A 16,833-nucleotide genomic window follows, 5' to 3' on the forward strand; every position below is an offset into this window, starting at 1 on the left:
CTGACCTTGTTTACTTGTGTACAAATATTAATTGTCAAATAAGGCGATAATAATATGTTGACGTTCAAACAATGAGTCGTCCCTGTATTTTGTTATGATTAGAATAAATTATTCTGCTTTACAGCAAACAGATTATTTCAAAGGTCTCTAGGCCGTGTTCAACCCAATAACAACGTGGAAACGCGACGATTCCACGTGACACACCAATTTAACACTTAGTACGTAGAATTTTATCTAGAACGTCCGTATTTCGATGGCACCGAGCCAAAACGAATGCAACTCACCGCTCGCCCGTCACCCTGGAATTCGGATATCGTACCGGGAAATGGAGAAACGACGCAAAACATGCTATACGATATCTAAGACCTCAAAACTAGCTTGCAGCAGGCTACAAAGAGAAACTGCTAAAAGATTAATCCTTGTCTGTCTTCTATGCCAATCAACCCCGGCCTAGAAGTGTTTGCAGGAAATGTGTAAAGTTTTTGCCTCTTGCAATGCTCCGTGGAAATAAAATAATATCTTTACTGTCGCATTTTGTATCCATTATTACCCATAAACTAGTTGAATTGATTGATGATGATGAGTATAATACATTTTCATTCTTAAGTTTAGAAAAGTCTCCTGCTCAGGAATTACATTTTTAGGCCTACCAACGCATTAATGTAATATGTTTCCTTCCTTATGATAAATATGTAATATACGAAAATCATTCATTTCGCAGCCATACTAGATATTTCTATGCAGTAAAAGAGTTTTCTCTATCGAGATAGCTAATTAAATAACTTTATTGGTGTTTAAATGCGTCTTTAAGTGTCAGTTTGTTCCTGTCCATTTCTAATATTTTCACTCGGACCGGTGAAGCGAGAAAACGAAGACGTTTCCGAAAGTTTTACCGCCATAATTTGAAATGAAACGGTGGCCAGTGCATTAAGTGTTTATTAGACCCTGAAGTAATGACACTAAATGGCACTAACTTACAGCAATTCAGAAATACTTATGATATTTATTCAATTGATAGCTATTCCATAAAAGCCATTCCAACGGAAAGTTTTCCAATTTAATAGCGACATATAATATATGAGGTAACCTCCAATTATTGTAGTCCTATTCAATAATAATTTTGAAGATGTTGATAGCATCTTATTTATACAGTAATAAGGTTGGATTTTGATCATGTACGATCTCAAAAATTTAATTCCAAGTACGAGATCAGTTTGCCCCCTAAGGTCAAACATCTTAATCCAAGAACACGCAGTCGCAGCCAAATGGTAATACAATGACCTGTAATTACAATAAAACCAAAAATTCGGTACCGAAGGAATGAAAAATAAAAACAAAGGAATCTGCGTGTGGGCGGCGCGTTGTTAACTTCTGAAGCAAAAACTTCAAGCCGTTATTAAACGTTTGGGGTAAACAACACTGTGTACTGTTAGTATTTTTATTAGATCGAATAAATAGTGGATGTTATTTAGTATACGTACAGTACGTACGGTTCCTAGGTCTCGCCGATTTCCGGAGCTGCGGACTACCTAACGGGTTTACCGGGGCTCCGGTTCGAAAAGCAGAAGTAGGAACGGGGTGGTTTGTAGTCAGTAAGAGTCTGACACTCCCTCTCGGAAGTCATTGGATAATTTTCCCCCTCAAAAAAAAGGTCTCGCTGATTAGTGGATTTACTCCTTAATATATCGCAATATCATTATTTTTTAAATAAACGTTCATAAGCTCATGTTTCATGTTTTTATGAAATAACCAGAATTTATATTGAATTCCTTTTCTATTCTATAGATAGACGATATATTTCTTTGTTATAGAGGATTTAATTTAGTACGAGGTCGCTGGGTCACTCGGTGACCCGCTTTATTTTCTGCATCTTCTAATTGGATTATTCTAATCTTGGGTATCTGTAAATGTTAGTTTTGTATTCAGCATTTAAGAACTTAAATCATAATATACAAACAAATAGGTTTAGGGGTGGTTGGTAGAAGCGACCTTTTCTATATAATTCACGTCATACGCAAATCTTTTACCGTATCTTTCAATCCTTAAAGATTTCGTGCCTATCTAAACATATTAGGATAAATTAACTGATAGGACGGATAGTATTTGATACCGTATGTGTGCCCAACCTCACAACGTAAGAGAGCGTGAAGATAAGATTCAGATAACATAAACAATGTTTAGTGCTTATCTTTCTGAGGAAGTTATGCTTTAGTTGGGTAACTGACTAACTGCTGTTGTAGACAATTATACAGAGACATCTAGTAAGTTTACTAGTCAGCCTCTTTGAGAACTAGATTACAGAGAAATAACTATTTTGTATTAATGCTGCTTTGTATGCTTGTGAAATGTTCTGACGAAAATTGAAACAACTTTTCTAATAAATATGGCGCATTGGCTTTATCTGAAATCTATTTATTCGACTTATAATGAATTGATTAAGTTATGTAGTTTCTGTCGGCTATAGTGTTTTTGGTATAAAATTAAAAAGAAATAGTAGATAGTAGCCATTAATCCTGTTTCTACTCAACACCAATCTAAATGTTTGTTTAGAGAATAGTACGTCTGATTGAACATACAATCAAGCGCACATGATTGTATGTATGTACAGCACGAATCGTTTAATCAGCTGCCTTCAGTTCCTACCACTTACCCCGTTTATTCCAGTACAAATGTAAACTACGCACATGCGTCAGAATCGATTCTATCTCCGTTCTGTTGCGCTCCTCAATCTGTTATCGAAATCTAGAAATAAGTCTTGCGCCCACAATTAGGTGGGCTCAGCTTAGGAATGTATATTTTGAGAGCAACTGGCTGCTCGACTACAGCCAGTTAGGAATTCTAGCGAAAATGATTACGTTATTAAAAACTTAAATTGATGTAAAATGTCTTGTCGGTGAACGACTAAAGCGATATTACTTCCGTGCACTTTCAATGCATAATGCTGCGGTACTGGTACCGTTATAGTAAATTGGTATTGTGTTCAATGTTCAAACAACTTAATTTTATCGAAGGTCTGACTACCAACACGCTATATCAATTTGCATTTGAAATGTACGTAGACTACGTAGGCCGAGCTATTATGCGTGTTCTATATCGTAAGGTGTCTTGAAAACTGGTTGCCAAAACACCTAGTCTACCTACTATTTGTCCAGCAGTATATCTAAGTGCAGGACCATAGTGATTTGTATTCAACAAGTGGTCTTCGATGATACATGGTCGTGTCGCCAAAGGGTTGGGTACGTCCGTATGATTGATTGTACGCCGCTGTACCATCGATCATCTCAACTACGTCAGTACAAACAGCATTCAAGTATATGACCTTCCTTACAATGTATTTATCACGCCATACTCGAAGACTCGGTAACAATATTTTCAACAAGGAAACCTTAACATTCGTTTAAGTAATATTATTTCCAGCCTGTGGAAGTGTAATTCGTTCGATAATATACCTTAATCCATCGATTTAGAGTTCTTGCATTGACGCCAAGATAGCGGTTCGCAGCCCATATGCGTCCATGCAATGCCCCCATGCTAGCGTCACTTACCTTATTATATTCAAATGGTTGTGTGCCTAACCGCGAATGTTTGTATGCTAATCACTTGCTTTGCGAATATATATTGATGCCCTTTATGCGCTTGTACCATTATACTTTGCAAATGAAGCGAAGTGTCAACGGAAAGGAGCTGGTTGCGTGTTTGTATTGTTGTTAAACTAGACGAAGTGATACAAATCATTTGATGCCTATATTTAATATTCTTATTTCATGAATGGCGTATCAGCATCAGTCAAAATAAACGCGTCTCACAAACGCCATCTATTGAAATTAAAATACATTCATCTATTTCGGTTGTTCTAAGTTTCCTTTTAGAACATAATATCACAAATTGTTGTAGGTATGTAAATCAATTAAATAACAATAATTAACTGAGCTAACTCGCTAATGTAGTTGAATGTGTTTATGAATGGATCTGATTCATCGATCTTAATAAATTGATCAAAACATGTTCTTGCCCCATTGGCCATATTTGATACAAGTTTACACCCACATGTATTGTTGATATTTTGCTTGTAACAGCTGCGATTGTTTATCGTTATTGCTTTGCTAATTTCTCGAAAACTGTATATGTACTAATTTATAGTAATGCTATCGCTAATTACGGCTTATCTCTGAGATAACCTGCTGATAACTGTTGAATGATTTAGCTCGCAAATATGGGCGACATTTTTACGTTTGCGCTGCTTAATGATGTCATTGTCTATATTGATGACTATTTCACAATGTAGGTACAAATCGTTGCATTATTGTGCGCCAGCGCATAAATATCACCTTCTTGGAGTGTTTCTTTGAAATACTCGACATTTCTGCACTGCGTGAAGGATACTGAAACGAATAGATATTACTTGGACGTTTCTCTGTCGACCTGTCTCGATCACTTTAATCTGATACGGATTTCTGATTAATTAATGTGTGTGAGGAATACTGCGCGCTCTACATTCTTTGTTCTTTGTTCAAGATTATATTATCGACTGTCCGAGCGGCGTGTCTGCATACTTTTATTGCTATATGTGTACAAATTCCTCAGGTGGTCCATAATAATATAGCGATGGCGATCAATATGGCTTGTACATACCTACATGGCCCATATTTGTTGTATACCCTATTCATCAGTTTTTATAATAATATCGCTGTGCGCACATCAGCCCTATTATTTTGATATAATAAAATAAGTAGGTATACCTAAACAAAAAGATAATTCCCCCATCTATACATTCACGAGATCCAGTTTTATGTGTACACATGAATACTCCTCTTTGTCGGTCCAGTGAATGACAGCGTGTTTCAGATTTCAATTCCCAGGCATGCCAAAACGAGTTTATTTTTTTAAAATATATGCTCGGCTAGGTCTTGTTATTCCAATTGACTGGCTGGTTTGTACACAAAGGGCTGGACATTATCTCTGAACTTTGCATGACGCATCTGCAAAGCGCATCTGCGCAGCCTTGGACAGAGCAACCCTTGTGCAAAGACCAGCTGTGGAAATAATAAAACTGTGCTCCAATAAAGGGTATCATGGAAAAACAGTTGATACATTGAATATCAACTGCTCAGCTTGCACCATTGTTTTTGTGTCATTAAATTAGACATGACAACCACTGCTAAACATAGGCCCCCCGAAAGACTTCCAGATAGGCTGGTTGGAAGCGACCTGCATCCTGCAGTTTCTGTATACAAAATGAATGTCCTCGTTGTAGTGCAGACGACAAATTATACTCATAAAATGAAGTTATAGCACATAAATTCTAGTGTAATTACTTTTATATAGTCCGCCAACTAATTAATGTAATTTATATTTTACAAGATGTTTATTATATTCAGATTCGAAATGTTGATAGGTTTTTTGTACCCGAACAACGTATTTCGTTTAGTTGGCATTGTTCTCGGTACGGTACGCTGGATAGCCATTTAATGAGCAATTCTTTTTATTTAGGGCGCCAAGTGACGATTGTTTACCCGACTCATTAAATGAATTAGTCATTCAGTGTTTTGGAGCACATAAGGATGTGTTTCGTTAACGACTGTTATTTCTTCTGGTTTCGTTGAATACATACATTTAGTAACATGTTTACTGTAATACGGTCACAAAGGACTAATAAACTCACATAATAACGTGTCTTGTGTCCATGTCTCTGTACTTTCGTGGAAGAAAAGCATTACATATACATCCTCGTTTGTTGCATCTTGTCATCTACACATGATCAATATTTACGTTGCCAGGTGTTGGAAACAAGTGTACGTATTTGGTAAGGTCCGGAAGACAGAGATCCAAATATAATCAGTATATAATATCGATATCATTCACAACAAAGGACTTCCGGCCCGAGTTCCGGGCACCACGCGAAGTATAAATTCCAATGTTGATACTTACTTTGGGCCGCGACCTCGCGTGTGACAAAGTCTTTGAGAAACAAAAGAATTGTAAAATCATCTTAGTCAAAATTACCCAACAACGTGAGAACCATTTGCTATTTATATAATGTGACTCTAATCTGTTATAATGCCGGCTGCCTTTGAGGGGTTTTGAATGCATGTCGTAATTATCAAAGCTACTATCAATTCTGATTAATGAAACAGTCGTCATGATTAGTATTAATAAGACAGGTAGCACTTGATGTTTGACTGATAACATATTCATGGTTCTTGGAAACAAAGGGCGATATCATTAGTGACTTAACCACGTGGTTGTATGAAGCGGAAGAGCTGTTGACAAAGACTCGTAACGCATATTCCTCGTATTAGCAAAATAGCATATTTTCTGATTATGCTGTTGTGGGATCTAAGGCATTTGTCCATGTCGGTTTTTCGCTACTTGCTACTTGTGATAATTTCTTTGTTGGTCCCTTCTGAAGATCTCCGACTGAGTTTGTATAGATTAATGTGACTTGGTCACTTTCCCCAAAAGTATATTAATTTGTCTGAAGTTCCTTCTACGTTCGTTACAATTTAACAAAATTTGTTTATTCAAATTTCTGTAATTTTTGTATGTTATTATAACTTTTTTGTTTTAACACATTGAACACTGTGGTGGTCACCGGTGACCGACGCTAGCGGAGGATTTGCCTTCAACAGTTTCTAGTTTCTATTGGCAGTCAAAGACTTCAATTAACATCGTTATTCAAGAAGTCCAAAATGATCCAGTTGGATTTGAAAAAAAAGTTTCTGCATACACTTTAGGGTATGCCTTCCCGAGTTCCTGATAGGCGTGTTAAAAGCGACATGACTCCAGATACATCTTAACGGCAATTGAAGGATAAATCCGTGAATGAAACGAGATAACTATACTCACTTTACAAATTGCTCCTTAATTGTTTGGCCTTGTATTTATGCTCGTAGAACGCGTATGCCAACGCCATCTATCGCGCGACCGAGTCAACTGAACGTTTGCCTTGCCAAGACCAACTAAAGTTTTAGTAGAAGTTCGGCAGATTCATAGTTGTAGTAGGTTACATAATTAATACATATTGTTCTTATTTATAATTTAAAACAGGAGTTCAGTATTTGGATTAATGTTATTTAAAGACTTTTTTATGAGCTTAAATTGGCATGTAAACTATAAAAAAACACGACTTCTAATCTGGACCTACAGCTGATATGGTTTTGGTTTAACAAATGTTTATTTCTTAAACATTGCTAATCAAAACGCATCGGTGGTTTGATGATAGGTACACAACAAATAGTCATATCATACGCCTTTAGTGATTAATTTGAGAGACGTTAAACATGAGTAGTCTCTGTTTATATTTCGGACTGCGTAAATGTGTATTGATTGAAAATCGCCAGACTGCCTAGGGGAAAACTGAACGGGCGAGCTTCATGTAGTATGAAAAACGAGGGGACAGCGTCCTCAAATTACATCCCCCTGTCTAGCCGTGGGGAAACCCAGCGGCCATCATTATTGCGCAGTTACTATAGGTACCTACGTACCTAGGCTTACTGGAGGGTGGAAACAACCCTCTTTGATCTAAAATTCTATCCTAAAAGCAATTATTCCATTTTAATAACATTCCACTGTTTTATTACTTGAGTTAGTTTTAGGTACTTTTAACTAGCTGTATGTGATGTAGACAGAATAACAAAAATGCGTAATTATCTTGTCTGATATGTGCTAAAATATCGTGGTGGATTGATAAGTAATATAACTTGTTAGAACTTGCTTTAATAATAAATATATGAACTGAATTATGTTGCACCTGGTATTACGTATTGTTATGTACGAGCTGGCTTAATATTAGGCAACGTGAGATATGACTGCCGGTCTCGTAAGGTTCACACTCCACTGACTATCAGAACTCCCTTTTCCTGAGTTGCGTAAGGACCTGTGTTACATATGTGTAAACATGACAATATTTATTGCATTACGTCCACATATTGATTTATTAAATGTGTCATGCATTTGTACTGTATTTAGAACCTTGACCGAATTATATGAGTGACTAAACGTTCGCTTTATGAAAGTACAAAGTTTCGAGTATATAGCTTAGAACCCGGCAAGGATGTGCCATACCCACTAATTCATGCAACCAATAGACATAAAATGGGGTGTATGCACACCTCTACCTAAATAAGAAAATTGTTTGTAAACAAGTGTCAATTATCTTTTCCAGGCGAAATTAGCAAGTTCATGGAAAGCACAAGCATTGTTTAAGAAGTTCGACGCCCGAGCCAACCACAAAGTGTACGCGAAGGGCAGAGCATGTGCTTCCGGCAAGGTGCTCATCATCGGTGCCGGACCTTGCGGCCTTCGAGCAGCCATAGAATGTCAGCTCCTTGGTGCCAAAGTTGTAAGTACTACAAAACATAATCTTTTTCCAGTGATGGTCTCGAGTCTCGTCTATTTATCGGAGTCTAACTGTACTGCATATTAGTCTTATTTGTTAAACAATAATAATGTTAGTACATAAAAACACAGTACAAGTTACTCCCTACGTATCTGGCTTTTTGAGTACTTTGCCTTCAGACCCCTCAGTACTTCGAGGGCGAGCGAGGGGGAAGCTCTGTGTTTAGTAGTGACGCGAGGGGATGCGATTCTAAGTACTTGTTACCTGTATTAAGTAGTATTTGTAAATAAAATTGCCAGTTATACGATGTTTTAGGCTTTTCTGTTATCACTGATTCTCTCATAACTGCGAAAATGCTAACGTGTCAATTTTGAAAAAAAAACTGCCACTACAATTGAACGCCACTACTAAATTTTTTACCGGCGAAGAAACTGGGGTGGTTATATGACGCCTTATATTTTTCAGTTGCTTTATCTTCGTCTTTAATGCATAAGTTAAATAACATCTAATGGCTGTCTTACGCCCGAATACTGAAACGGTACTCAATTTTAAGTTTTACTTAAATATCGTTCTATCTCTGTCTTTTATAAAGAATTTGTAGAGACAGAACTATTTTTGAAAGCGTCTTAAAATTGAGTGACGTTTGAGTATTTGCCCATACACTGAGACCGCAAGCACTTTACATAGGTATAATACTAGATAGATCTCCAAAAAGACTGTCTTAAGTCACCCTAAACCGGCCACTGTCTCCAAGAGAGCTATGTCCATAATGGCACCGTTGTAAACACATTTCTTGTTTAAAAATACACAGAATGACAAAATTGCAAACAGCTAAAGTTACTCAAAACAACTGCATAATTGTTTTGAGTTTTGTCCCGCATCGGATGCAGATGGACACCGGTGTTCATACATAGTCAAGAACCGATGTACGTCACATTGGTCTTTAGTGGTCGTACTTTATAACTACTTAGAAGAAAGTGTTTTCTTTTTATGGCTGTATTTAAATTGGTAAGTGTTATTTAGTTCTTACTTGGTTTATGGACCTTTAGGAACTAATGACTGATGTTAGGGTGCTATTTGTACAAAGAGTAATGTACGTTTTAAATTGTAGCACACCAATCGTGTTGTTGAAATGAATGTGTTGACATTATTATTAAGGAATAATATTTTTTATCGGTTTGGTGAAGTATATGCATTGGATTGTATTTATGATACTTCACAATGATTTATTAACTGTACCATATAAGGCATTATGTGCAAGATATGATAGAATATTGACATTACATAAATTATTATGTAGGTACTTGTATTAAGTATCTATATATCATCACAATGTGCACAGAGAATGCAGACATGATTCGATATCACGCCATTTTCTAGTGTTACATGTAATTAAATACTATTTTATGATGGACGTTACACGGCGTGGTCATTCGCTCCGACATTATTTAGTGTCCATTATATTCCAAGGGATTCTAGAAATAAAGTCTGTTATAACAACAAAAAAATAAATTAGAGCACATTGAGAATTAATCCGTGCGCGAATAAACACGCGATGCCCAGAAGTCCGATGTCTGTCCGAAGTAGGACTGAAGTAATTATGAATCCTATAAGGTCAGTATGATGACCGAACTTGGAATAGTCAGCGCTACTACAACTAATGTGAAATAATTGCCTATCAACTAGCTCGTGGATTCTTAACACCTGGTTTTAAGTAAATGGACTAGACCTAACACTAAGCCCCTTGCGTATGAATTATTAAAATGTCTAAGGGTGTAACGTTAGCATAAGGTTCGATTCCCACGAGAAAAAGCTAGTCTGTTGTCTGTGAGTGCGTAACCCTATAATTTAGTACTTACCACCGAGTTCTTAAATTACTAACGCAAATTGTACGCGTAACACACGAACGTATACGTGGCGTTAACGCCAGCTTTATATGCTATAATTCCATGATTCATGGGGCTATGGCAATAGATTTGTTCATACTATGTGAGACAAGTAATATCTGACGTAAGTGGCAGTTTAATAGTAATTAGACTCGGTTATGTTTGTATCATGTGATGCCCAGGACAACCTATGACACCCATTGCTAGACTATCGGCTTCCACGCACGCAAGTTTTAGGCTGGAAAGTTTATTTACATTTGTTCTCCACGGACTCTTGGTCTGTGCCCTTGTCATACAATTAGTTTTGTTTTTTTTCCCATAAATCTTATCAATATGGTATGTACGTTACACACTACAATTAACCACAACTATTAAATCGCAGTTTAAAAGGTCCAGGTTAATCAGCGACTATTGCTGCCCGGTTTCAGTCGGCACTTAGAATACTCTTTTCTGACGTCACCACTCGCCCAAGCTATATCGCTATTTTATAATAACATTATTTCATTCTATTACCAGGTCGTGATCGAGAAACGCGACAGAATGTCTCGAAACAACGTACTGCATTTATGGCCGTTCGTGATACAAGACCTGAGGGCACTCGGCGCAAAGAAGTTTTTTGGCAAATTCTGCGCCGGCTCCATAGACCACATCAGTATCAGGCAGCTGCAGTGTATACTTATGAAGGTAACTTACATATATTTAATTTGTCTTTTAATTCTTGCTTCATACTGGTATATGATACTGCTGCTTCTTGACTTACCCAGTCATGTTTTGTCAAAAACTGTCTATCCTGTAATGGATAGAAGAACAAAATAATTGCCCGAATTAGCCAAGCCGTTTTGGAGCTTCTTTTGCGCTTAACAAAACGTTTTATAAAATAGAATGTTACCATATGTTTTAATAAGTTCTATTATTCTAGGTGGCGCTGTTACTAGGAGTGGAGTTACATGAAGGAGTCAGTTTTGAAGAATTATTAGAGCCTAGGGTTGAAAATTCTGAAAGTGAGTATTTACTACTGCACTGTTTTTTTAAGGACCGCTTAATTAATATAGCGTCTATTAGATTTTAACGTTTCGAAAATAACGAAGCACATTTGTCATTAAAGTCTTGTGACAACAGTTGAGGAAAGAAAAAGGGTAAAAAGCAAACGTTTAATTGTCCCACACTAGGGTTTTTAAATGGTAGGCGCGCGGTGGCTGGGCCGCACGGAGCAACTCTGTGTGATCCACAAATTGTTCTTTCGGGTCTGGGTGTCATGTGTATGTGAACTTGTATGTTTGTAAACGCACCCACGACACAAGAGAAAATCCTAGTGTGGGACTACCTTTTATGTAAAACAAAAATGTATTCAACAAAAAAAAACCGATATGACATTGGATTTTCAACTTTAATATTCTTACTATAATATAAATTATATTAAAGTTTATTTTATACATTAACACGTAATATATTTGTTACTTAGCACTGGGTTGGAGGGCGCGCGTCCTGCCATCAGACCACGTCGTATCTCAGTACGAGTTCGACGCGCTCCTGGGCGCCGACGGCAAGAGGAACACGCTGCACGGGTTCAAACGCAAGGAGTTCAGGGGGAAGCTCGCTATGGCTATCACTGCCAACTTCATCAACAGGCATACAGAGCAGGAAGCATCGGTTTGTACCATTTTCTTGAAGATATTAACGGTCCGTGGCGGTTCCCTGGACTATGAGCCTCCTTTACGTAAGAATGCTTTGCCGCGATCTCCGCACGGCAGGCGGGTTGTAGATTGTAGTTTGAAAGGATTAGGTTCATTAGAGACAGCTGGTCTCTGTTAATAGTACTTCCTCAATTGGCTCTGCCCACCACTCCTGCGTGAGGAGTAGGGGGTGACACATGTATTGTACTCTACTATCTCCACACGTTGAGAAATTGTTGACACTAAACATATTAAAAAAAAATATATAAGGATTTATTATTAGACTGTCTCGTTAGTCGAGTGGTCGCAAGTGCGATTGCCAGACAAGGGGTCTCGGGTTTGATTGACACGTGCACCTCTGCCTACCCGCTATAAAAGGCGTGACGTTGCATCATAAAAATATCTCTCATAATCCAATCAAAAATTGATGATGAGCCAGTTACTTCCAACTACATATCTTGTTTTCTTAATTTGGATGTTTATCCGTCCATCATGCTGAAACTACTGAACAGATTTTAATGAAATTTGGTATACAGACAGTATAAGCTGACTTGGGTGATAGGATGCTTTTTAAACGCAAGCGCAGCAGCTGGCAGAAGGTAGCAAAATGATAATAACATTTATTTTGTTTACCAGGTACCAGAAATAAGCGGTGTGGCGTTCATATTCAACCAGAAGTTCTTCAAGGAGCTGTACGAAGTGACCGGCATCGACTTGGAGAACATTGTGTACTACAAGGACGACACACACTACTTCGTCATGACCGCCAAGAAACACAGCTTGCTGGACAAGGGAGTGCTGCTTAATGTAAGGCCTTAATAAGCTATAAACATAACCAGAAACTACCCAATTTCCCTTTGATGATCGGATCAGCTGATGGTAAGCAATCGGTGCCGTCTATGGACGCTCGAAACCAGAAGCGTTACAAGTGCGTTTGTTAGGCCTCCAATAACGTCACTCACACGACGAAACACAACACAAGCGTTGTTTCACATCGATTTTCTGTGAGGCTATGGTGTCTCCGGTCGAGCCGGCCCATTCGTGCCGAAGCGTGGTTCTCCCACACTTTGAACTAAACCAAAGTTATTAAACAATTGTTATTTTGGTGTCCATTGTCATTGTCATGTCACCAATATATCAAGCTACCAAGACCAGTAAAAATTGTATAGATTTGCAACCTTAGAGTTTCGTGTTAAGATAAAATCTAATTGTTTACAAAACATTTCTGATAAGCTTTGTTTTACAGGACTACAATGAAGTATCACGTTTACTAAGCGTGGAGAACGTGGACCGTGCAGCTTTAATGCGTTACGCGCAGGAAGCCGCGCGGTTCTCCACGGACGGCCGCCTGCCACTGCGGGACTTCGCCCTTAACCACTACGGGGAACCCGACGTAGCGCTCTTCGACTTCACCTCCATGTACGCCGCTGAAAACGCCAGTATGGTGAGCCAAATCTTATTGCTGTTAGGTACCCAGTGACTTTATAGTGGTCTCTAAGAAAACGCTACGTTTTCGCTATGTTTATTAAAACACGAAGTCATACTTCACCATTTACTTAAAACCTTAAATTGCGCTTAAATCTCTAAATTCTGTACATGTTATAACACACTTCGGTTAATCCTAAAAAAAATTATATATGTATGTACGAGTATGTACTAAAGTGAACTTAATTGCGCAGGTATACGAGCGTCACGGTCGGCGCTTGCTGTGTCAGCTGGTTGGAGACAGTTTGCTCGAGCCGTTCTGGCCAACTGGCTCGGGTTGTGCTCGAGGGTTCCTGTCGGCGCTAGACGCTGCCTGGGCCGTCAGAGCGTGGGGCCAGAGTCCAGCACCGCACCCACTCGAAGTCATAGCCGAGAGAGAGTCTATTTACAGACTTCTAGGTAAGTCCCTATATAAAGCTTTATCATTGTCATGCCAGTGTCAAAAACTTCCAGTCTGGCCGGTTGTAACCGACCACCATTGTATCATACAAATCTGTCTTTTTATCTGACATCAGTTTTTCCCAGTACGTTAAATGCATATACAGGATTTTTTATCAACTAGTCTTTGTAGTCTTTCAAAGGTTCGAACAAAAGGCCAAATGTTTTAAATTTATCCCGTCCACCCTTTCATCCAATACATCTGCATGTAGGAATCTATTAAATAGCCCGTATACAATATCTGAATAATACTCTGAAACGGAATTATTCGTTCCCACAATGAGTATCTGGTTTCGATTTCGCAAAAAGGATTAATAATAATTCTAGTAACACAGCATCAGCGACCATCTGCGAAAACTCGATAGCTTTGTAATAAAAATACTAATAAGGGAGATTAGCATGCTGGCCAGCGGTCCCTTTTGTGTGCCGTAATTATATAACCGAACCTATGTACCTACATGAAAAGCAATAATGGTACTCAAAAATAATACCTCCCTTTTGTAAAAAAGCACCCGTCACTCGTTTCATGGTCATTCTTTGATCTCGGCCAGTGTTGCAAATAATGCGCAGCTTCCCCTTTGAAAATTAAATCAGATTGATCTGACATGTACTTAGTGCTTTTGTGCAACCCTGGGCCCCCTAGTCCGAGGGCAATGTTATAATGAAAATGAATAATGGAGCCGAGGGCTATTATTTGATCCGGCACACGTGGCGTTTTCTCTTTGAACTGGTTTTATAGAGGACCGTTGCGTTCCAATTATAGGGATTAAAATCTAGGTTATGTAGCTGTAGATATGAGGGTCCCATTTAATTCACCCGTCTGGCTCTTTGTGTTGTGTCCCCCCTAAAGCGGTCTTTCACACAGATTGCCAAAACCGTTGGAACCGTTGCTGATGGCTAAAAAAATTGTAATTTGCATTTCAATTGCAACTGTATTATTAAATAAATAAAGAACGGTTAATACTAAAATTGATGTAGATATGTATTTCCATTATCTGTCATCAAATATTTTCAATTTAAATGTTTGTGTTCACCATGTCGATGAAATAAAAGATAAGATTTGGCATATCTACCAATTGTTTGAAGTATATAGAGTAATGGACATATTTTATACTATTCAGGTTTATTTATATTTCAAAGAATGATTATAAAATTATAAAAATTATAAATAAATTAAGAAATAAGTCTAACTTTATCTAGTAAACAACTCCACTGGATATAACAGTCCTCTGTCTATCTAATTGAAATCTGTCATCAAATCGCTCTTTGAGTTTATTGAAGCATTTCCTTGTCTGTCTACTGCAAATAATTAATAAGTCTGTGCATACTGCATTTGATAGAACCACCTACCTCCCAACTGCCACCTCAAAATTCCCGGCTACCACCTACGCCCACTAACTCCCACCTTCGCCCGCCTTTCTCCCGTCGCCCACCGCTCACCACTCGGCACCCACCGCCCGCCGTCCGTCACCCACCACCCACCATCTACAGCTAGTACCTAGATGAACCCTAGTACGCCTACAGTTGGGCTCGAAAGTGTTTTCATAAATATCATTTTGGTGTTTTCAAAGATAAAATACTGTCGAATGATAGAAATGTCTAATCGAAAGGTAGAAATACCTTATAGAACACGTAACTTAGGAAAAATTCAAGAGTCTGCGTTCATTTTTTAAAGAAAACGTTAACGTAATAATTATAAATTTATAACTAAGCAGTGCAAGGACCTTCATGAAAAGTATAAAGGGTTACTAAATATGTGTAAACTACATAAACCATATTCAATGCTGAATCGATTATGAGCACAAAATAAACCAACTTTATTTCCAAAACTAGAAAGACTAAAAAAAAACTAGATATGTTGTAATTTTGTTCTCCGAAAAGCCCAAATAATTCTGTGCCCGACGCGAAGTTGTAAGAAGTCTGGGTTTGTTTCTACTTGGCACACCCCCTATTACACGGTGCTCTACGTAATTTATGTATGCACCTTTGCCTATCCCTATGGGAAGGAAAAGATCTGTTTCTACAAAATCATATAATATAAGTCATAACTTTGAAGACACTTTTGAGCGCTCCTGTATTATAAGCCCTCGACAGTCAAACCCTCAATGCAAGCCGCGGGCGGCACATTATGTATTGAAAGTTTTCAATGTGTGTCCTCCCACCTCCCCGTGCACACAGCGACACTACCACCCAGCTTTCAGCCCATGTACTAGGGTCAGTTGCACCCTACGTACATTATACGAGGGAGGTTTGTAGCGTCCCTCCAATACATACTGCACGACACACGTTTCATGAGTCCTGCTTTTGATTTGAAACCCTTTGACGGTCATTATTAGCTGTTCGTCAGACCGGGGGCTTTTTAATTAATTAAGCCTTCGGTACTATGTTTTGTTTACATTGATGGGGTCGGTACTAACAGTTGCTGGCTCAGTATAAAATCAATATTTACAATCTCGCTTGTATCTAGACTGATAAATAAAATTGGAGAGTCTGTCGTAATATTGCCCAAATCACCATTTTTGTCTGTCTTTCTGAGATGACTGGGCCGATTATGATAGGACATTTATTGGCAGGTAGCTGATATACTAAGGCTTAACTTAGGCTATGTATATATTAGAAGAAATAATCTTCTTTTTTAAATAAAAAAACACATTCGGTCGAAAGTAATTATTCTTGGCTGTATTCATAAATAACTTGGCTGTGTTTATAAATTTCAATCACCGCATGATAGACGAGAGGAGATTGCCTCTCGACAGTAGGTTAGAGACGGCATCGAGCGGAAATTACAAACTTCTCACGCAAATATATTTTATATGTACTTTACCTTCTACATATGTAGTGTGAAAGTTAAATTGAGTTACCTGTGAGTGTTCGAGGTATTCCTCGAAGCGCAACTGTTTTGAAGCGCACCTCTCCAAGCGCACCTATTTTATTCCTCGAAGCGCACCCGTTAGTTGCGCTTCAAGGAACTATTAAAAATATTAATTTTTATTTCCTCGAAGCGCACCTATGT

The 16,833-nt window shown here is 38.2% G+C and overlaps 1 protein-coding gene across 27 annotated transcripts in view; it reads left to right on the plus strand.

Annotated features, from left to right (window-relative positions):
- Window positions 1-16,833, plus strand: part of LOC118265761 (F-actin-monooxygenase Mical) — a 92,324-nt gene that overhangs the window by 33,671 nt on the left and 41,820 nt on the right. For 26 of the 27 annotated variants that reach the window (XR_007707003.1, XR_007707006.1, XR_007707012.1 and 23 more), the window contains exons 4-9: window positions 10,741-10,908; window positions 11,144-11,225; window positions 11,687-11,874; window positions 12,534-12,704; window positions 13,144-13,341; window positions 13,577-13,781. Coding sequence is in view for 12 of the 27 variants with exons in the window: in XM_050704051.1 (XP_050560008.1) it covers window positions 10,741-10,908; window positions 11,144-11,225; window positions 11,687-11,874; window positions 12,534-12,704; window positions 13,144-13,341; window positions 13,577-13,781 (1,012 nt within the window). In the remaining 15 variants the exon portion in view is untranslated. Of the gene's footprint in view, window positions 1-8,164; window positions 8,342-10,740; window positions 10,909-11,143; window positions 11,226-11,686; window positions 11,875-12,533; window positions 12,705-13,143; window positions 13,342-13,576; window positions 13,782-16,833 lie in introns of all 27 variants that reach the window. The other variant, XR_007707001.1, reaches the window with a different exon arrangement.

This window comes from Spodoptera frugiperda, chromosome 25 (assembly GCF_023101765.2).
Source record: "Spodoptera frugiperda isolate SF20-4 chromosome 25, AGI-APGP_CSIRO_Sfru_2.0, whole genome shotgun sequence".
In the NCBI taxonomy this organism is placed as follows: Eukaryota; Metazoa; Arthropoda; class Insecta; order Lepidoptera; family Noctuidae; genus Spodoptera; species Spodoptera frugiperda.